General features: G+C 38.6%; 2 protein-coding genes across 5 annotated transcripts in view; one reads left to right on the forward strand and one right to left on the reverse strand.

The window, feature by feature from the left end:
- The window catches only part of LOC107584165 (clusterin-like protein 1), a 9,449-nt gene extending 3,323 nt beyond the window's left edge, over positions 1–6,126 (forward strand). Inside the window, exons 5-10 of one of the 4 annotated variants that reach the window (XM_016270677.1) lie at positions 714–1,134; positions 2,273–2,395; positions 2,886–3,100; positions 3,289–3,438; positions 3,902–3,930; positions 5,019–6,126. In XM_016270677.1, the coding sequence (XP_016126163.1) occupies positions 714–1,134; positions 2,273–2,395; positions 2,886–3,100; positions 3,289–3,438; positions 3,902–3,930; positions 5,019–5,034 (954 nt within the window). In that variant the 3' untranslated portion in view covers positions 5,035–6,126. Of the gene's footprint in view, positions 1–713; positions 1,135–2,272; positions 2,396–2,885; positions 3,101–3,288; positions 3,439–3,501; positions 3,564–3,751; positions 3,931–5,018 lie in introns of all 4 variants that reach the window. The other 3 variants (XM_016270692.1, XM_016270671.1, XM_016270685.1) reach the window with 3 other exon arrangements.
- A 3,036-nt stretch (positions 6,127–9,162) lies between these two features.
- yes1 (YES proto-oncogene 1, Src family tyrosine kinase) overlaps positions 9,163–22,619 on the reverse strand; it is a 38,361-nt gene continuing 24,904 nt past the window's right edge. The window contains exons 5-12 of the mRNA XM_016270702.1: positions 19,275–19,378; positions 19,017–19,166; positions 16,751–16,906; positions 15,484–15,663; positions 14,823–14,899; positions 13,883–14,036; positions 12,568–12,699; positions 9,163–9,774 (exon numbers count right to left, since the gene is read on the reverse strand). Coding sequence (XP_016126188.1) covers positions 9,566–9,774; positions 12,568–12,699; positions 13,883–14,036; positions 14,823–14,899; positions 15,484–15,663; positions 16,751–16,906; positions 19,017–19,166; positions 19,275–19,378 — 1,162 coding nt within the window. The 3' untranslated portion in view covers positions 9,163–9,565. The remainder of the gene's footprint in view (positions 9,775–12,567; positions 12,700–13,882; positions 14,037–14,822; positions 14,900–15,483; positions 15,664–16,750; positions 16,907–19,016; positions 19,167–19,274; positions 19,379–22,619) is intronic.

Genomic DNA, 22,619 nt, shown 5'->3' on the forward strand with positions numbered 1-22,619 from the left:
TATCTGTTGTTCTCCGGTTGCCAGTCAGAATGACAGTTCTTGCGTGAACATTATAGGCCTATATATACCCAAGCCAATTTATTATCCCTTCCTTTTTGTCTTAGTGTTTAAAATATTTATTTTGAAACAAATTAATTAACTTCTTAATTAAACAAACAAACAGACTTACTGGGTGAGCAGGGTAGGCTAAGACAGCTGTCATATCATACCCTGCCATCCCCAGCTGATGCAAAGAATAGAATTTATATCTACACAGAAGAAAGCCCTGTCTAGACTCTGCCCCAGTACGAGTTGTGTCGAGCTATTCATTAGCCTGTTTGTTTGATGAAAAAAGATGAAATGTAGTTGCAATAAATGTGTTAAGAATCCATACAACTGCAGCAGTGGAGGACTATTATTCTGCTGCGTGATACTGTGGAAGAACTGATGATGGCACGTTTGATCTTCGGCTGACCAATCAGCAGAAAGGGGCGTTTAATTCCCGCCCACATGTAGAAATCGAATATTCAAGCTGTTTGTTATTTTTTTCCACCCATGAACAAAAAACGAAAATTTAAGCTGAATTCTTGTTTTTCGTTTTTGGATAAAAACGAAAAAAAAAACAAAGAAGGAGCCGTTTTCTCATTTTTCTACTTTCAATATTAAATCAAAAAACAAATGATCGAATGATACACGGATTAAAGTTGTATCATGTATTTTTCTGTTCTCCACAGCTACAGAACTTCTTCCAAAGGCTGAGCTCTCGCTTTGGCCCTCGTGATACTCAGGATGAGGTTGTGCTGAACCAGAGCGCAGAGAATCCTGACCTGGAGGTGGTGAGGATCGAGGACTCCTTCAGCAACCTGCTCACCGAAGTGGGAAGCCTGGTCAATCGCAGTGTCGTGCTGGTCTCCCACTTCCACCATGAGCTGGACCAGGCCCTACGAAGGGCTTTCAGCCCTGAGCTTCAGGAGGATAAAGAGAGTGAGCTGGTGCTCAAGCCTGCCAACAAAGCTCTGGAGGGTGTGGGACTGGAAGATGTGCTGGAGTCTTTTTTTGACTTTGGCAGAAGTGTGTTGGAGGAGTTTGGGGCCGTAGTCACACAAGCCTTCAGTGACATTCATGATGCTATGGAGAAGACAGAAGTGGAGAAAGGTGCATTATCCTGATGTGTGTTCAGCCATAAATGAAAATTCGGTAGCACTTTATTTTACAGTTCTGTCCCTCATGTACATACGATGTACTTGTTAAAGTAAATATTATAACTAGGTAATAACCCTGGCCTAAACCTACCCCTAAACCTAACTCTACCCCATGTAGTTTCCTTATATTACCAGTACTTTCTTAGGTAAGTACACATACCGGAAATTCTGTCATCATTTACTCACCCACATTGTTTCAAAACCAATGAAATTATTCTGTGGGACACAAAAGGTGCATACATAAATAATAATCTGGCCATTCTTTGCAATACAATGAAAGTCAGAATAGGGGCTGTCAGTTTTCACAGTACTTTTTAATCATAAAAAGTAATTAAAACAGTTCACATTTAAGTAAATAATGACAGAATTATGGGTTAACTATTACTTTAATGCAAGAATACGCCTGTACAAAGTTCCCAAGGCCAATTCAGAACGATGTTTTCTGGCTGATAAACTATGAAAACAAAAACAGCCTAATCTAAACCCTAGTCTAAAGCCTGCACTCAGAACAAGTGAAATATTACCATCCGTCATTTCTGACGCTAATATGCTTATCATTATTATAGTTCAGGCCCATTCACACTGTGCACGATAACTATACCAATCAGAATCTACCTGACTCTGAATAATCTACTGAATAAACAGAACCTTATATCGTCCAGTGTTGTGGATGTTAATTAGTTATTGTTTATTTTGTGGGTGTTTAAAAACAAGCCTTCACGCTAATAGAATAGAATAGCTCAGGCCACAATTCCAACTGTGACACAGAGAAACAAGTGGAATCACTTTCAGAGCTATTTTATCCAGATGATGATCGATAAAAACATTTACAGACAGGGGTGTAGCTAGTGAGGGCCAAGAGTTATTGGGGGTCTCACAACAATCCCCCAGTTGATGAATGATAAAACATTGACAGCCAATAGGAATCCACCTGATTTAAAAGAGCTTGAGCTTTTAAAGTAGCAGACAACCTAACTGCAGTGTGCTCTTAAACAGAAAGTTATTGTGCGCTGGTGTGAATGCTAATATAGTTATCGATCTTGGTTTGAACAGGCCTTAACTTTCTCTACATGTGTCTGTATTCACTCCAGAGAGGAAACTCTTCCCTCAACTTCTACAGGACAAGAGGCTGTGCAAAGATCTGCGCAGACAGTCCTCAGAGTGCTGGCAGCTGCAGAGCAAGTGTGAGGCCTGCCAGGGCAACTTGTTTACCGGTAAGAACTCACACTCACATTGATTAGTTGAATGGGTAGTTCACCCAAAAATGAAAATCCTGTCAGCCTCATTCTCATGTTGTTTCAAACCTGAATCTATGGAACACAAAAAGGGAAAATCCTGTACTCACTACATTCCAGCTCTTCAGAAGTGTGAGGAATAGACCTAAGTCATTGTTTATGAAGACATTATTCACTGACAATTAACTGTTAACTACCAGATGAGAGTGAGTGAGTTGATATTGAGAATCGGATCATTCGAACTCATGAAAGAATAAATCAGGCTGGTTAGTGAAACTGATCCATTGAAAAAAATGACTCCGAAGAACAAGCTGTTCTCCTCGCCATCGTACAGGCTCCTGAATTTCTCTTTTATCATTGTGTTCCATGGATAAGAAGTCATACAGGTTTGGAACAACATGAGATGGCCCTTTAGAAAACTCTTACCAGTGAGACTGATCATTTCAAGTACTTATTGTTTGATTCCCAGAATGCCCAAATGTAAGAGAACTACACATCGAGTTGGATGAAGCCTCTCAGCTGTTGGAAGCGTCCAAGCAGCAGTATGAAGAGGTGCTGGGCATTGTGCAACGTCACACTGATGACACCATCAGCTGGCTCAGCAACATGGCCTCTGACTTTGGTTGGGTGACTGAGCTCGCCAATAACACCACCACACCTGATAGCATCTTCAGTATTGCCACGGTGAGCCACTTCCAAGAAAATATTTTTTGTCATACTGTGCTATTTTGGACATATAACATGGTAGTACCATGGTATTCACTGAAATTCTATGCTACATGAATATGGAAATTATTCAGTAGGTGAGAAATACAGCAACAGTGGTGGTAGATTTAGTTTATACTAAATCTATTGATCTGGGAAAAAAAAAGTTTGTGGCACAGACCGAGGAGGGCGACAACACCCCAGCAGCAGACACTACAGTGGAAGTGAATATTCTCAACTCCCCCACTCTCACCCTGACCGTTCCTGCGGGTCTCAGGCTGCAGGATCCTGCCTTCATCCAGTATGTGGCACAGGAGGCTCTGTGCAACGTCACACTGATGACACCATCAGCTGGCTCAGCAACATGGCCTCTGACTTTGGTTGGGTGACTGAGCTCGCCAATAACAACACCACACCTGATAGCATCTTCAGTATTGCCACGGTGAGCCACTTCCAAGAAAATATTTTTTGTCATACTGTGCTATTTTGGACATATAACATGGTAGTACCATGGTATTTACTGAAATTCTATGCTACATGAATATGGAAATTATTCAGTAGGTGAGAAATACAGCAACAGTGGTGGTAGATTTAGTTTATACTAAATCTATTGATCTGGAAAAAAAAAAGTTTGTGGCACAGACCGAGGAGGGCGACAACACCCCAGCAGCAGACACTACAGTGGAAGTGAATATTCTCAACTCCCCCACTCTCACCCTGACCGTTCCTGCGGGTCTCAGGCTGCAGGATCCTGCCTTCATCCAGTATGTGGCACAGGAGGCTCTGGGCATGTACAAGCAGATGGCCAGGTGAGACACTTTCCAATTAGTCACATCAATCGACATGTCAGAATAGTTCACTCATCAGCACACATTTCACAGGGACAGTTCACCCCACAGTTTAATCACATAAATCAGAGGTTCTTAACCAGGGACTGAGGGCGCCAATGTGGTGCCATGCTTAAAAGTATTTAAATTATTAACCCTATCAAGCTTGCTGCATAATATTCGATACATGGATTTTTAAGGGCTGTAAAATATCAAAATGACAAAAACATTGATGAAAAACCTGTTTATAGGTTGTTGTTTTTTTTAGCAAGAAAAAGGCCTGTGAGTATAACTAAAAATGTTTGTCAAAAATCTTTTGATTTCTATGAAGTACATATAAGAATATTTCAATATTTTTTAGCAAGAAAAAGGCCTGTGAGTATAACTGTAAAAATGTGTGTCAAAAATCTTTTGATTTCTATGAAGTACATATAAGAATATTTCAATATAATCATTTACTGGACTGAATCAACCTAGTTTTATTTATATACATAATATAAAGAAAAATAGTGTTAAAATGCATGCATCAATCATCATACAACAGACTTTTGAGGAACGTTTATTTGTACATCTCTCATTCACCATCGTCCTGTATTTTGATGTTTGCGCCCCCAAAATTAAAAAACACAGCACTGATCATAAAATTAAGTATTTAAATATCATCTTACAAAGTCATAATATTGGGAGATATGACAACTGATACTTCTGTGAAATTGTTCTAAGTAGTCTGTTATACAGTTATAAAAATCTAACTGATTTACATTATAAGGTATCAGAATTTAATCTTACTTTTTGCCCACTTATGTAATGTATAGCTACATAGTCTCATCATACTATATGGCCCATAAAAGCTTTATGCATCAAAAAATATAAGCAATGATAAAAAAAAGATGTTTTATTTAAAGGTTCAATAAAGAGTTAAAAAAAATCTGACTATGTCAGACTCTACAGGGTTAATATTTTAAAATGATCTAAACTATCTCTAAATTTAAATGTCAAAAATGGTAGGTAGTGGGTCTAATGCTCACCTCTGACTAGTCTAACAGTGTTCTTGTTTTTCTTGTTTTTAGGCATGATGATGTATAATCTACAAGTCATCAGTTTTCTTCCCAGCACTAACCAGGGTACACTGGTACCATTCTATATTCTATGCATTTAGTTATATTTTATGCATTGTGTTCAGTTTAAAAATCAAGTCACTGCAATTATTGTTATTTATGGTCTTGTCATGTGACAGGTTCCAGTTAGCTGCATTTGTAACTTGTCTTGTGTTAACTGACTTAAACATCAGTATGTCAGAAATGTACTTAAAGTATATTAAAAATATATATCAATGTGTGATTGTAAACCGGTATAACAATCACTCCTTAAAAATAATTTACTTTTAGTGCAAAACCATTTCTCGTGTATTACATCCGTTGGCCTTTATGCGTTCACTCTGGGAAATCTAAAAACTATAAAGCATTATAAATGTTTAATATAATTCTTGAGCATGTTTCCATGGAACCTTGTTTCTGAGTAAAAAAATGTAATTGTGTGAAACTTACAATAATAAATAAAGCCACATTGAGATATGCACTGATATTGCAAGATCCAAAATCAGATTATGCACTTTTTTCTTTTTTTACACTGCCAGGTGGAGAAGAGCTTCCATGTTTCTGTTCAGTCCCAATGCCATCTATCTAAATTTTCGAGTTCCAGTTCAAAAGTCTGAACACAAACACACATGATTTACAAATAACCTCATGGAGTTAAAAGCATTATGTAAAACTTTATTTTTTACTGTACAAATTCTTCAGATTAGTAATCGTAACCATTGTTTCACAACAACCGTCCTCATCAAACTCTGCAGCGGAGACCCTCACCTTACATTAGAGTATTTTCTTTCTTTTTTTGACACAAAGAACAAAAATCAATAACAGTTTTGCACAAACTTGCCTCTAGCCCTTGTAAAACAGGAGGTGGTGATGGGAGAGATGTCTAGTGGATGTCCTGGATACAGGAGGAGACAAAGTCCCTAGAACAAAGGGCTCACGTACAGGAAGGACAAAAGCAAGGCCTCTTGCTATACATGTAAAGCTACATGACAAAAAAGGAGAAGAAACCAACAAATTAGCCCTCCAAACGATATCGGTCTGGTTCATCCCAAGTGCATTCAATTCCTTGTCATGGATAAAATGAACCTGTTACAGACAGTACATGACCAAACATTAAGACTAAATCTGTAATAGTGGTGCAAAAATGAATTTAATCTTACTTTTTGCCCACTTATAACAACAGCTGCACCAAATTGCAGTTTTTCTGTTTGGGCCCCTGAATAAAATGTATAGCTACATAGTCTCATCATACTATATGGCCCATAAAAGCTTTATGCATCAAAAAATATAAGCAATGATAAAAAAAAGATGTTTTATTTAAAGGTTCAATAAAGAGTTAAAAAAAATCTGACTATGTCAGACTCTACAGGGTTAATATTTTAAAATGATCTAAACTATCTCTAAATTTAAATGTCAAAAATGGTAGGTAGTGGGTCTAATGCTCACCTCTGACTAGTCTAACAGTGTTCTTGTTTTTCTTGTTTTTAGGCATGATGATGTATAATCTACAAGTCATCAGTGTAATGTATAGCTACATAGTCTCATCATACTATATGGCCCATAAAAGCTTTATGCATCAAAAAATATAAGCAATGATAAAAAAAAGATGTTTTATTTAAAGGTTCAATAAAGAGTTAAAAAAAATCTGACTATGTCAGACTCTACAGGGTTAATATTTTAAAATGATCTAAACTATCTCTAAATTTAAATGTCAAAAATGGTAGGTAGTGGGTCTAATGCTCACCTCTGACTAGTCTAACAGTGTTCTTGTTTTTCTTGTTTTTAGGCATGATGATGTATAATCTACAAGTCATCAGTTTTCTTCCCAGCACTAACCAGGGTACACTGGTACCATTCTATATTCTATGCATTTAGTTATATTTTATGCATTGTGTTCAGTTTAAAAATCAAGTCACTGCAATTATTGTTATTTATGGTCTTGTCATGTGACAGGTTCCAGTTAGCTGCATTTGTAACTTGTCTTGTGTTAACTGACTTAAACATCAGTATGTCAGAAATGTACTTAAAGTATATTAAAAATATATATCAATGTGTGATTGTAAACCGGTATAACAATCACTCCTTAAAAATAATTTACTTTTAGTGCAAAACCATTTCTCGTGTATTACATCCGTTGGCCTTTATGCGTTCACTCTGGGAAATCTAAAAACTATAAAGCATTATAAATGTTTAATATAATTCTTGAGCATGTTTCCATGGAACCTTGTTTCTGAGTAAAAAAATGTAATTGTGTGAAACTTACAATAATAAATAAAGCCACATTGAGATATGCACTGATATTGCAAGATCCAAAATCAGATTATGCACTTTTTTCTTTTTTTACACTGCCAGGTGGAGAAGAGCTTCCATGTTTCTGTTCAGTCCCAATGCCATCTATCTAAATTTTCGAGTTCCAGTTCAAAAGTCTGAACACAAACACACATGATTTACAAATAACCTCATGGAGTTAAAAGCATTATGTAAAACTTTATTTTTTACTGTACAAATTCTTCAGATTAGTAATCGTAACCATTGTTTCACAACAACCGTCCTCATCAAACTCTGCAGCGGAGACCCTCACCTTACATTAGAGTATTTTCTTTCTTTTTTTGACACAAAGAACAAAAATCAATAACAGTTTTGCACAAACTTGCCTCTAGCCCTTGTAAAACAGGAGGTGGTGATGGGAGAGATGTCTAGTGGATGTCCTGGATACAGGAGGAGACAAAGTCCCTAGAACAAAGGGCTCACGTACAGGAAGGACAAAAGCAAGGCCTCTTGCTATACATGTAAAGCTACATGACAAAAAAGGAGAAGAAACCAACAAATTAGCCCTCCAAACGATATCGGTCTGGTTCATCCCAAGTGCATTCAATTCCTTGTCATGGATAAAATGAACCTGTTACAGACAGTACATGACCAAACATTAAGACTAAATCTGTAATAGTGGTGCAAAAATTGTATGGCTGTATGATGAGGTCTAATTTGCCTTCTCCATTAGACTTGTACCATTTTAACAGATCAAGGAAAACATCAATCACATACTTTTTTTTAAATGCGCTCGAGATGAAAGGCAAATTTTCTTTTTGACTCCATCAAACTTTGGTTGGTAAATGGTCTCTATCTGTAGTACCTGAATATTTCACAGTGACGCCTTAACAGGAAATGTAACAACTCCACCAGCAGCAAATGTGGTACATCATGGAGTTAAAAAGGCTTTGTAATTCTGATTCCTGGTCAAAAACAAAGATCGGTGTGAAATAATTTGAGCAAGTTCACATTCGTTTGTCAAGATGAAGAAACCATGGCTCTCTTGAAATATACTGAAATATTTATGTATGAAATCATCTGTGAAAAATCAATACATCTCTGGTTCATTTATTGGAGTGTACATGAGAGAACAATGAATTGGTACCAAGAGGTTGGCAACACTACAAATGTGTTGGCACAAAAAACACAAACCTGGCAGTGTGGGTGCTGATGTGCGTAAAAAAAGCAACTCAGGCATTGCTGTTGTGATATTGCGACCTGTCGGGTCTCAACAGCAGCATGAGGAATGATGTTTGGACTGGTCAGGTCTAGTGTTTTGTTAATCAAAAGCCTCTCTGCTTTATTACCCTGGAGACAAAAATACGATTTATAATAATGACTTTTTGCTTGAAAATTAGCAGCTGGCTGAAATGGCGATCAGTCGTCAGAAATGTTTTGTGAAGGCTTTCCAATATGAATCATCTCTCAGGATATGATTTCAAGCTCTCATAGAGATTGAGATTAATTGAAACTGAAATGAAGGTACTTATTAAAAACCATGCTTTGCTATAAAAGTGTTTTAGAGAAAAACAAATTCTGCCCCTGTAATTGATGTCTTAAACTCAAACTCCCATACATTCAGAATGGCTAATGCCCTCATGCGTCTCATTCTCGCTGTCCTTCTGACTTTCACTGTCCTGTCCCAACAATGGCACTGTCACTGGTAGCGTCAACCGATTCAACCACAGTTATTGGTCACTTTTAATAAACTACTCAAACTACCAAATAAAATAAAAAAAAGGGGAAAAAGAAAAATGAACAACTTTAAAATAATAAAGATTTAGTGTTCATGTGAAAAGAAAACAGACAAAAAAGGGAGGGAAAAACAAAATAGATAAAGAAAAATGAAAGAAAAAGCTGATTTTGTGAACCAGCCATCAGCACCTAAGCTCATCGCTTGTTTCACAGCTCCCTCTGTCTGCAATGCAGGGAATCACCCCAGCAGAGCTCTGGTCCCACTCATACGCACACCCTCGTCAACTCCGCCACACACACATCCTCAGGCAGAGAACAGCCTGTATCTGCAGTGAAAGACATGTTTTAGATGCACTAATCGAGTTTTTAAGTTTGACTCTAGGGGGAAAAGAAAGAAACAAAAACATCTCTGTAAGGACAAGTGTGCAGGGGAGCTGTAGGGAGGAGGTGCCACAATGGGTTTGGGAACCGTCCTGGTGGCTTATTAGCACGTCTCTGGGTCCCGTAGAAGGTCTCTACAGGTTGTCTCCGGGCTGGTACTGTGGCTCAGTGGCGGTGAAGTAGTCCTCCAGGAAGGACTGGATGTATTCGAAAGTGGGCCGCTCGTCTGGCTCCTTCTTCCAGCAGAGCCGCATCATTTCGTGCAGCGACTCCGGGCAGCCCTGAGGACACGGCATCCTGTAGCCCCGCTCCACCTGCTCCAACACCTCTCGGTTCACCATGCCTGAAAAACAGTTGATACCGAGTCAGTTAGTGCAACCGCCCACTGTTCAGCGGCCAGACGGTCTCAGACAGGATGTGAGGGGTGTGTAATTACAGCGGACACTTTGCTTGGAACCCACAGAGGATGGGAGTGTCGAGGACAGAGGGGACAGACAGTCTGGTGCTACGCTAGAGGACAGGAAGTGTAAATCAGTGGGTCGACTGTATCCGAGAGCTCTCTCAGAAAAAGGATTCTTTATCTTTATGCATGCGAGAAACACAGAGTGACCTTTTTGAGCTCAGCCTACTTTCATTTACTCTCGCTTGCATAATGACTCACAACAATAAGTCTTGTGTGCTAAACTCGAATCAATAAATCTTGTTAAGTGGGAAGTTAAAAAGCTGCTGGACTTCCTGTTGTAGCTTGGATGGAAATGCTTAAAGTGATAGTTCACCCAAAAATGAAAATTCTGTCATTAATTACCCTCATGTCGTTCCAAACCTGTAAGAGCTTCATTCATTATCAGAACACAAACTAAGATATTTTTGATGCAATCTGAGAGCTCTCTGACCCGTCATAGACAACAGAAACAGACAACTGTAAAGTTCCCAGGTTCAGAAACGTAGAAAGGAATTCGGTAAAATATTGACATGAGGGGTTCAATGTAATTTTACGAAGCTACGAGAATACTTTTTGTGTGCAAACAAAAAAAAACTTTATTCAACAACACTTCTCCTCATCAAGTCTCTTGGAATGTGCCGCCATTGTGGACAGAGTATCACGACACATGCACTTGCTTCCGCACCATGTAAACGATGCATGCGAAGCTGACGCATGTGTGTGTTACGTAAGCAGCAGCACCATGCACATGCGTTGTTTACATGATGCGGAAGCAAGCGCATGCATTGTGATATATTTAAGTAGTTAATTTTGTTTTCTATGAGCACAAAAAGTATTCTCGTAGCTTTGTAAAATTTCAGTTGAACCACTGATGTCTCATGGAATATTTTACCGATTTCCTTGCTACGCTCCTGGAGGGTGAGTTATTAATGACAGAATTTTCATTTTTGGGTGAACTATCCCTTTAAGGCAAAGCACTGTCATATATTACAGATTATAAACTTTCTCTTTGACTCCAGTATTTGCACTATGAAACAATTCAAACCTGTACAGCCGAACAGTGTACACTAACATCCAAAGGGCATCTGCTCAAGGTTAAAATGCTGATAGTTTAAGGCTCTCTATTACTGGGGTTCAAACTTATAAGCTTTTGGCAACCAACCCAGTTCTTTAACCACTAAGCCACATTGCCGGCACTTGAGTGAAGTTGCCGCATTAATCCAGCCTCTTCTAGGGCTCTGCATGGAAGCAGATGCCCATCAATAATGGACTGAGTCTAATAGTGTATGACTGAATGATTGATGAAAGCCCAACTGGGTTTGTGATGTGCAGCATCAGTGAGAGGCTTTAGGTAAGCACTACAAATGACAGACTGGGCTGTGTGAGGGACGGGTGCAGGAAGGGAACAGACAGATGGTGGTAAATAAGAACTGGTGCCCAGTCAGTCCTTCATGCCCGCCTAAGCCAGATGGCTCCTTCGGAGTAGCAATAACACACCCAGCAGTCCCTCTCTGCTCCAGTAGGGGGCACAGTGGAATCTGCACCTCTCAGTTTGGAGATCTACCTACCTGCAGGCCTGTTGGATCCCGACCCTGCTTGAACACAATTGCCTGTGATTTTTGGAGTAAAGCTGAAGACCATGATTAGCTGGTTCAGGTGTGTCTCACTGGTTATGCATGATATTAAAGGGGTAGATCACCCAAAAATTAGATTTGTGTTGTTATTTACTCACCCCCATGTCATTCAAGCCCATTAGACTTAGGTTAATCTTTTGAAATACAAATTATGATATTTTATATGAAACCTGAGAAGTTTCTGTCCCTCCATCGAAAGTCCAGGTGAGCAAAACTGACACAAAATGTCATAAAGTTGTTGTAAAATAAATCCATATGAATAAAGTAGTTTAATCCCAGTCTCCCAGTGAAGAAATGTAATTGCTTTACATGATGAACAGATTTAATTTAGGTATTTCTTCACATATAAAATACATACGTCACGCTAAAGCAGGGGTTCTCAACTCCGGCCCTTGAGATCCACTTTCCTGCAGAGTTTAGCTCCAACCCTAATCAAACACACCTGAACAAACTAATCAAAGTCTTCAGGATTACTAGAATAAAGTAGTTGATACTGTCAGATGAGTTTGATCAAGGTTGGATGTAAACTCTGCAGGAAAGTGGATCTCGAGGGCCAGAGTTGAGAGCCCCTTCGCTAAAGCATACCTCATTTGTTCCTGTGCATCACGCTCACACGTTTGAGCTTCCGTTTACCATATGTGATGTGCTCCATGCATGTGTGTTGATCATTGTTTAAAAGTAAATAAAAACCTAAATTAATTGTGTTTATCATATCAAGTGATCATACCTCTTTACAAGACTTGGATTAAACCACTCAATTCATATGGATTCCTTTTATGATTTCTTTATGACCTTCTTGGATCTTCTGAGTTTTGGTTACATGCACTTTCAAAGGAGGAGCAGAAAATGCTCAGGTTTGATTAAAATATTGTTTTCAAAGATTAAACAAAGTCTTACAGGTTTTAAACAGCATGAGGGCGATTATGTTTTTTGTGTGAACTATTCTTTTAAATATGCATGGACGTCTACCTCAAATTATATGAAATGTAATTATCCTAAATTAAAGAGTGTGAGGAAAAAAAAATCTATTTACTGCTAAATCAAATGTAATATTTCTCACCTGGATATGGCACTCTGCCCTTGGTCACAAGCTCCGTCAGCAGGATACCAAAGGACCAGACGTCAGATTTGATGGTGAATCGGCCGTACAGCGCTGCTTCTGGTGCAGTCCACTTAATGGGAAACTTGGCTCCTGAAGGAACAATGGCACACATTTTCTAAATTACTGCAGTAGAGTCAATGTCTCTTACTAAAGCAAAGCAAATGTCAGCATTTTAAAACATCCTGTAGGCCGCCACATTACTTATGTAAAAAATGAAATTCATTTTATTGTTTCTTTTTTTTTTGGCCATGTCAACCCATTGATGCTGTGTTCATGGGTTCAGCAACATACACAACACAAGCCGGATTTGAACCTCCGCCTCTTGCACAAGCATTAACGCTCACTGAGTCTGCAGTTTATGTGCTGATCTAAAGTGTTCTGACAGGTGAGTTTATTAATTAGGCAGTCAATAATAACCAATGAAGTGTCAAATCAGGGAACATGAGAAACTGAAAGACATTGATTCATTGATCTTTAAAGATCATTAGTGAAACATCAACAAATGCAGTTGCATAAACAAAGCATAATATTGTAGTATGTGATGTACCATTTTCTTTACTGCCCCGAAGCCTTTGGGCACTCAAGACTACCTGCAGGGAAAAATCATCGTTCACCATTTATGTAGGTAATGGCAAGTCAACGTGCTCTAAACAATCACAGTGCATTCTGGGAGATGATGGCTTCAGACAGTACGTGAGGTAATTGTGCATGATTAGATGCTGATTGCCTTGTAATTTCCAGCACAACAGCTTTGTTGCCAGTAGCAGCATTGTTGCAGACAAAAGATGGTGAGTTCCATATTTCACCATGCATATTTTGTGTGACCATTTCCTCTTTTTACTCAGATGAAAGGTTTCCATTTTCAAATCAACACTTTGGTTTTATATTAATCATAATCATAGAATAAAATACATAATTTCATTTAATTCTTTGTAAAATAAAAAGCACAGGAGCAGAATATCATTAAGAAGAAATTCTTCATCCACTTTCCATTCACAACCTGAGTGGAATATTATTCTAGTCATAAAATAATATAATTTTTTTTTTTACAATATTATAACATTAGAATGCACTGCTCACATAACGCACCACTGCACCGGAAAGAGAGGCTAAAAACCGTCTACATTCACTTAAAATTCCCTTAGTCGGATGGAAGTACGTGACTGGAATTTAATGTGGATAATAATCATGATTTATTTCTAATATCACAAAGCATGACCAGGCAATTAAGTAATTATCGCATGTTGTTAATATTGCATTTCCATCCACGTACCTTGTCTAGCAGTGTATTCGTTGTCTTCAATCAGCCTAGCCAGGCCAAAGTCAGCGATCTTGCAGACCAGATTGTCTCCCACCAGGATGTTAGCAGCCCTCAGGTCTCTGTGGATGTAGTTCATCCTCTCGATGAAGGCCATGCCATCTGCAATCTAGACAAGATGACAGGAAATCAAGCCTCCAGAAGCTCTTACAAAAGCCAACATGTCAGATCCAGTCATGGGAGTCCTATATTAAGAGAGCTGAAATGCTGCATTTATGGGTTCAGATGAGGTGGCACATGATCGAAGTTTCAGTTCTTAAAAAGCTATGGTTTAACCAACATTCATTTAGCTGCTTATGGGCAAAATCTACACAGCATGCAAACAGGTTGCTAAACACAAGCTTAAAAGACAAAACAGAAAACAGGAAGAAAATACTTAAGGGAATTTAACAAACAATCAGACAGCAAAACTGTCCAAAAGGGTTTCATAAGCATCGTCTCACAAGCTGAGATGTGAGAGGGAGACCGAAGCCTCAGCCAAGCAATGCAGCAGTGATGGGAGCCCAGGGAGGCGAGAGAGAGAGAAAACACAGTAGGAAAGAGGAACATGAGAGAGCAACAGCAAGCTTTTTAAGCGAACAGAACAGAATTGAGTAGACGCATTAAAGTGAAGTGGCCCCATAGGAGTGGCAGTTAAGTACTCCAGGCATTAGGCGGGAAATGAGGATCATAGTGCCTGGGAGAGACACACAGGCAGCAGGATGTCATATCAGATATTAAATAAATATGACAGCCAGATGGAGGCTGAAACAGAAACCCTGCCGCTCTGGGAGATGCCACTCGTCCAGGTTCACTGTGACATGCTTCTGCTAACTAATGGGTGTGTTACTGCATGTGGAAAAGGAAAACAGAGCTGGCTGGTTAACAGTGGATCATGTTCGGTTTTTTCTCTCACCTGGGCAGCCATGTCTACCAGCTGGGGCAGCTTGAGGTACTTGCCCTCACCCTCCTTCAAGAAATCCAGCAAACTCCCTAAAAGACAGAGGCAAAAAATGAAGCAGTTTTTCAAAATTTAAATTGAGTGTTTAAAAGCGGATCAAAATCATTATATGAACCACACCAATTGAAATATACAGTGGGTACGGAAAGTATTCAGACCCCCTTAAAATTTTCACTCTGTTATATTGCAGCCATTTGCTAAAATCATTTAAGTTAATTTTTTTTCCTCATTAATGTACACACAGCACCCCATATTGACAGAAAAACACAGAATTGTTGACATTTTTGCAGATTTATTAAAAAAGAAAAACTGAAATATCACATGGTCCTAAGTATTCAGACCCTTTGCTCAGTATTTAGTAGAAGCACACTTTTGATCTAATACAGCCATGAGTCTTTTTGGGAAAGACCCAACAAGTAAATTAACTTAAATGATTTTAGCAAATGGCTGCAATATAACAAAGAGTGAAAAATTTAAGGGGGTCTGAATACTTTCCGTACCCACTGTATGATGACATATATGTAAAATCAATCTATCTATCTATCAATCACACACACACACACATTGTCTGGAGTTTATACACAGACGAAATAAGGAAGACAAGAGTGCAAGCTACCTTTGCCCATGTACTCAGTGACAATGTAAATTGGCTCCTCGGACACAACAGCATACAGGGGCACCAGCTTGTCATGCCGAAGTTTCTTCATGATCTGGGCCTCCTGCAGGAAGGCTTCAGGAGACATGGTGCCCGGCTTCAGTGTCTTTATAGCTACTTTAGTCGTGCCATTCCATGTACCTAGGGGAAAAATTAAAGAAAGAACAAAATGAGTGCAAAAGAAAGCATTGATAGTGTTTTTCCACAAATGAGAATTTGAAAACCTCCACTGGATTCAGGCTTTATCTTCAGAAACATTTGTTGAAACGGGGCTGAATGTTCACACAATTCATAAACCAGACAATTTCCACCAGCTACACCAAAAACATTGTTTGCAATCCAGGTACTAATTCAGAAAAAGCAGAACGGAAGTGTTAATTCTTAAAATTGACAGAAAATGTACAAGTGAACAAAGGTAAAACATAAACATCCATAGTAAATAGCCTAAGTATTTGAAAAATATCAGAAAGGAGTTCAGAAAAAATGACGTTTATAATAAACAAGCTTTGTGATTATTGTGACACTATCAGCTGTATTATCATTCTGACGGCACCCATTCACTGTAGTGGATCCATTGGTGAGCAAGTGATGTAATGCTAATTTTCTCCAGACCTGTTTTGAGGAAGAAACAAACACATCTATATTCTAGATGGCCTGAGGGCGAGTATTTTATCATATTTAGTTATTATATTACCATTTTTAGGTAACTTATCCCTTTAAGAAATCTTACAAAACAGGTCAAGAATGTTACTTTGCCAGTCCAGGACAGACAGTTTTGTGAAAAAAAATGTAAACGGCACTGACACAGATTGCCAGCAGATGACAAATCAGTTATGTGGAACCTATTATGCATGTTGAAACAAACATAAACACACAATAAGTGAAATTCCCGACATTGTTTTCTGTGCTGTGGCATGCTGGAGCTTGCAGCGTGACAAGCTTTAAGAGCAGTGATGAAAGACAAAGCATCTTAATAACCCACTTTCACATCTCTCTCTAGTGCGTAAACACTTAAGTACTGTGGTGCATTTGCGAAAACAGCAGATATAAATGAAGTTAACAGTACAGGAAAGTGGGGTAAAATCTGTTATCTAGTAATTTGTGAATTTTCTAATTCAGCCATAAATGATCAACTGAAGCATTTTTGGCAAAATGTTAGCTGTAGGGTAAAGTGTGCCAGGTGCTTTGGGGAATGAGTTTGAGTGCATTGTATTTGCATTTGTCTTACCCATCCAGACCTCTCCGAAGCAGCCCTGACCCAACTTGAGCTCTAGACGCAGTGACTCTCGTGGGATTTCCCATGCATCTTTAGCCAGACCCTGAGTCTGGGGCTTCACCGTCGGACACACTGTGGTCAGTCGGTAGCACAGCCCATCTGCATGCTCTACACACACACACACACACACACAAGAGTAATATTAGGGTCATAAAAGCTACGAGAATGGGACTAGTTTTCCCTGAGGATGTCAGGTAAATTACACCTGTAACACCCATATGCAGACAACAGACACTCAGTTAATAAAAACAACTGAATCTCAATCCCATCTAGATCAGTACATAATGTTCTGTGTTAATAACTGTAACTCAAACAAATATCATTTAAAAAATGAATAGTATAGTGAGTGAGAAAAGTAGAAAAGTAAAGTAAACAGAACAGATGAACACAAGGTGTGTGATATTTTCACAAATTTCATACAATAGGGGGACCATAAAAGAACAAGGCTACAAAATGACCTGGGTGAGGGCAAAAGTAATTAATTCATCACTTATCCAACCATAAAGCACATTAATCACTGTCTTTCAACCAAACGATTAAAATCTTTACGAAGCGGGTCACACAGAGAGAGCCAGACAAGGACTGATGGCCTTTCATTAAGCCTTGACATTCTTCAGATAAGATGAATCTGAACAGCAAATTTGTTACTTTCACTGGCCCTCGGGTCTGTGACAGGTTGCATGAAATGCCTCACAGAAAACAATTAAATCCACCAATCAGTGGGAATTTAAACATTTAATTTCAAAATTATAGACATGATTTTTGCAAGATGTTTTATCAACTTTGCAATGGGATTTAAATCTAGTTAAAATTGGGATTTACAGTACTGTTCAGTAAGATTTATACATTTAATTAGAATTTAGAAATAGAAATTCATATTTTATTCAGCAAGAATGCATTAAATTGTTCAAAAATGAGAGTAAAGACATTTCTAATGTAACAAAAGACATCCATCACAAATAAATGCTGTTTTTTTAAAACTCTCTATTCACCAAAGAATCCTGGAAAAAAAAGAAAAAAAACTTACCATGGTATCAACAAAAATACAAAACGGTTTTCAATATTGCTAAAAATAATAAATGGTTCTTTAGCACCAAATCAACATATGATTCCTGAAAGATCATGTGACCCTGAAGACTGGAGTAATGACTGCTGAAATATCAGCTTTGCCAAATTACACTTTAAAATGTATTCAAATTATTTTAAATTGTAATAATATACAAATTATCATAATATTGCTGTTTTACTGTATTTTTTATCAAATAAATGCAGGCTTGGTGAGCATAAGATATATATTTTTTCAAACAAACAAACAAACATATACACACACACACACATATATATTTATTTATTTATATTTTTACTGGCCCCAAAGCTTTGGAAGAAAGAGCTAAATGTTTTAAAAATCCTTTAGTTGACTATCAGTCATTTACATGCTTTTCTTAGGAGTGTTCACAAAAAAGAACATGCTTTTTATGTTCAGAAACAACCAGATGGAGCGCAACAGAATTTAAGAGCAAAATGTGTTTTTAAAATCAAGTGTATTTTTAAAACAACAAAAACAGCGCTGGGCTTTGTGGAGGCCAGTTAAGCTCTTCCACACTTAACCCGGTAAACCATTTCTATATGGACCTCTCTTTGTACATGGTGCTTTGTTAGGCAGGAACAGAATAGGTACACCTTGTTCTACTGTAAATGTTTGTCTAAGGAGATTGTATGGCTGTATGATTGATTTTATGGACCTGCTAGCAATGTGTAGCAGCTGAAAAAGCCAAACCCAGTTTAAGTAAAAGCCATGTAGTTTACGTCAAGTAATCCTGCTTTGAGAGTTTAACCATAACATTGGGTTGACGGCTTGACAAAAAACACAATTAGGAGAATCTGATGGTTTTTCTTTGTGAAGACTGACGTCAGCTATAACAACAGCGCTGTGGCAGGACGCTCACGTAACGTCTCATAAGATCGAAGAGGTGATGATGTTAAAAGCTCTCTCAGACGTTCTCCTGTGGAAACTAGGCCAAGATTAACTGACAGTCTGAGTGACAGGGACACGGTTCTCACAGTAGATGTCAGGCATCTGTTAGCACTAGTCACAGTGAGACCCCTAAGCTTCAAATCACCACCCTGCCATCTCCACATGACTGGTATTCAGGGCTTCTGTCCATTTGAACTGAAAGGAGATACAAGAGACAATATTGTTTGAACTGAATGTGCTAACCTGTGTAATGCTTCACCAGTTTCTGTAGAGTGTCAAACTGAGCTCTTGTGGTGATGTAATAGCCTCCGCTGTCAAGCTTTCGGATTTTGTAGTGTTTCACGTTGTCTCCCTTCATCTCATCCCAGTCCCGTATTGAGAGAGAGTAAGCCCCTGCCAGGAGGAGAGGAGGGAATGGATGAAAAATATTTCTGCTCTGGTTTGTTTTTGAGCACCAGCGTTGTAAAACGGACTTCTTAAGAAGAACAGCGATTCACTTACCTTTAGTGGTCTCACTTTCTCGGACCAAAAAAGTGCCCCGCTGGTTTCCAGGAACCAGTAGCAGTCGCTCAGCATCTTTACGACCCATTTTGCCAAAGTACCATCTGTGAGATAAAAATAAATGAAAATAAACACTTGCCCAGCCATTTTAAATAAGAGTTTGTGGAACACACAAAAGGCAGCCTGAAGAAGCCATAAATATAAATGTAAGAAAACTCAGCAAAAAATTGTTATTCTCTGAAAGAAAAAAAACCCCGCTTAGTGACCTAAATGAATTGTTTCTTTTCCAAAAGTCCAAAAAACGAATAAAAACAACAACCCCAAAAAAGGATAAAAAAACAACAACGTGCTGCCGTTCAGAATTCCGGGGTCATTATGTTTACGTCTCTAACGCTACATTAATTTGATCAAAAATATGTTATAATAGCAGTAGGCTCATATTATGAAATATTATTACATAATATTATTAGTAATATTAGATTATCAAATATAATATTTATTTTAAAAGTTTTCTATTTTAATGTATTTTAAAATATAATTTATTCCAGTGATGGAAAAGCTGAATTTTCAGCTGTCATTACTCCAGTCTTCAGTGTCACATGATCCTTCAGAAATCATTCTAATATGCTGATTTGCTGCTCAATAAATATTTTTTAATCATCATCAATGTTGACAACAGTTGTTTAGCTTAAAGGGGTCATATGATGCGATTTCAATTTTTCCTTTCTCTTTGAAATGTTACAAGCTCTTGGTGCATAAAGAAGATCTATAAAGTTGCAAAGACTAAAGTCTCAAATCCAAAGAGATATTCTTTATAAAAGTTAAGAGTCAACCACGCCTACCTAAAATGGCTCGTTCTAACACACCCCCACATGTCTACGTCACGATGTGGGAAGATTTGCATAATGCCGTCCAAATGTTCACGCAAAGAAAGAAGGCGTAACTTTGATTCTCGCTGTAGTATTGTTGCCGCCGCCGCCATGTCGTGAAGATGCTGTGCTTCGTTGTGAAAGCGAAACTACTTTGTTTGGTCTTCCAAAAGAGGATGATATCCTCTTCGTCATGCCTAAAGCTGATCCGTGCTGGTCGCTGAGGAAATACATCAACTTCGCGCTGTGGATCGCCGGATCGGCTTTCACCGTGGGCGAAGCGGAGTCCAGCTCGGGGTCGTCACATGTGGTTCCGCAAGCCCGCGTCGTTCTCAAGCCCGGCCGTCACCGCTCACTCTAACCCGCCGGCCGTTCCTCACTCTAGCCCGCCGTGTGTTTTTGTTGTGAAAGCGAAACTACTTCCTTTGGCCTTCCAAAAGAGGACACAACTAAAATGGTTAAGTTGTATTTACAACACTGTTCCAGAACAGTACAACCCAAATATTCAGATGTGTGCTGCGCATTTTGCGGAGGACGAGAACTGTTCCCTGTGAGAGTAGCCTACAATGCCGGTGTCCGTTTCTATAAAGTGGGGCAGTTCCAACTTTGCAAGGACCAGGTCAAGAAAATATGATCATATTACGCCAATTTTACAGTCTCTGCACTGGCTACCTATTAAGTTCCGTATCAGTTACAAAATATTATTACTTGCCTATAAGGCCCTTAATGGGTTAGCTCCTGCGTACCTAACTAGTCTTCTACCACGCTACAATCCATCACGCTGCCTAAGGTCGCAAAATTCTGGACTTTTGGTAGTACCTAGGATAGGAAAGTCCACTAAAGGAGGTAAAGCTTTTTCAGTCTGGCGCTTCTGACTCACAGCCTGTAAATATGTTTTCTATATTTAAAGAATTTGCCACTGACAATTCAAACGTGAGTTTTGAGCAGTGTAGAGTAGCACTTGTAGTTTGTCGTTTCTCCAGACATGGTTTTATGTTTACACAGCGCGATACGCAACGCAACGTGTAAAAAGACAGTATATAAGGCATTATAATCAGTAGTTATGTCCCCACTGGATGCAACAAATGCCTCGTTTGTAATGGGTTTTTATTGTTTTTGTCTTGTCGCGCTGCGACAGAGGGCATCACAGTATGGTAAGGGGCGTAACATTTCCGTCACACGCTTGAGGTATTCAGCCAATCACAATGCACTGGATAGCTGGCCAATCAGAGCACACCTCACTACCGATGAGCTTTGTAAAAATCGACGCGTTTCAGAAAGGCGGGGCATAGAGGAGAAACAATAATGTACATTATGTGGAAAATAATGTGTTTTTTGAACTTTAAACTGCATAAACACATTGCATTACACCAAATACACAACATAATGTTCTTTTTAGCAACGTCATATGACCCCTTTAATATGTTTGTGGAAACGGTTATTTTTTCAGGATTCTTTTCATGAAAAGAAAGTTCAATTTGTAATTAAGAAATAGATAGATTTAAAAAAAACAAAAAAAACAAAAATTAAAAAAAAAAAAAAAAAAAAAAACGGGTCCCAATTGCTGTTAATATTGTTCATCGTCTGTTTTATTACGTCTTATATTGATTTTTCCGTTCTGCTGGTTCGTCTGGTCAGAGGAGAACTGGCCCCCCGCCTGAGCCTGGTTTCTCCCAAGGTTTTTTCTCCATTCTGTCACCGATGGAGTTTTGGTTCCTTGCCGCTGTCGCCTCTGGCTTGCTTAGTTGGGGACACTTCATTTCCAGCGATATCGTTGACATGATTGCAAAGATATTATTTAAACTGAGCTGGATGTTGACATCACTGAATTCAATGATGAACTGTCTTTAACTGAAAAATTAGTGTTTACTATTGTCATTTTGCATTATTGACACACTATTTTCCTAATTAATGCTGTTCAGTTGCTTTGACACAATCTGTATTGTTAAAAGCGCTATATAAATAAAGGTGACTTGACTTCACTTGACAGTCTGGCGCTTCTGACTCACAGCCTGTAAATATGTTTTCTATATTTAAAGAATTTGCCACTGACAATTCAAACGTGAGTTTTGAGCAGTGTAGAGTAGCACTTGTAGTTTGTCGTTTCTCCAGACATGGTTTTATGTTTACACAGCGCGATACGCAACGCAACGTGTAAAAAGACAGTATATAAGGCATTATAATCAGTAGTTATGTCCCCACTGGATGCAACAAATGCCTCGTTTGTAATGGGTTTTTATTGTTTTTGTCTTGTCGCGCTGCGACAGAGGGCATCACAGTATGGTAAGGGGCGTAACATTTCCGTCACACGCTTGAGGTATTCAGCCAATCACAATGCACTGGATAGCTGGCCAATCAGAGCACACCTCACTACCGATGAGCTTTGTAAAAATCGACGCGTTTCAGAAAGGCGGGGCATAGAGGAGAAACAATAATGTACATTATGTGGAAAATAATGTGTTTTTTGAACTTTAAA

Source organism: Sinocyclocheilus grahami, unplaced genomic scaffold, assembly GCF_001515645.1.
Source record: "Sinocyclocheilus grahami isolate Dianchi unplaced genomic scaffold, SAMN03320097.WGS_v1.1 scaffold5.1, whole genome shotgun sequence".
In the NCBI taxonomy this organism is placed as follows: Eukaryota; Metazoa; Chordata; class Actinopteri; order Cypriniformes; family Cyprinidae; genus Sinocyclocheilus; species Sinocyclocheilus grahami.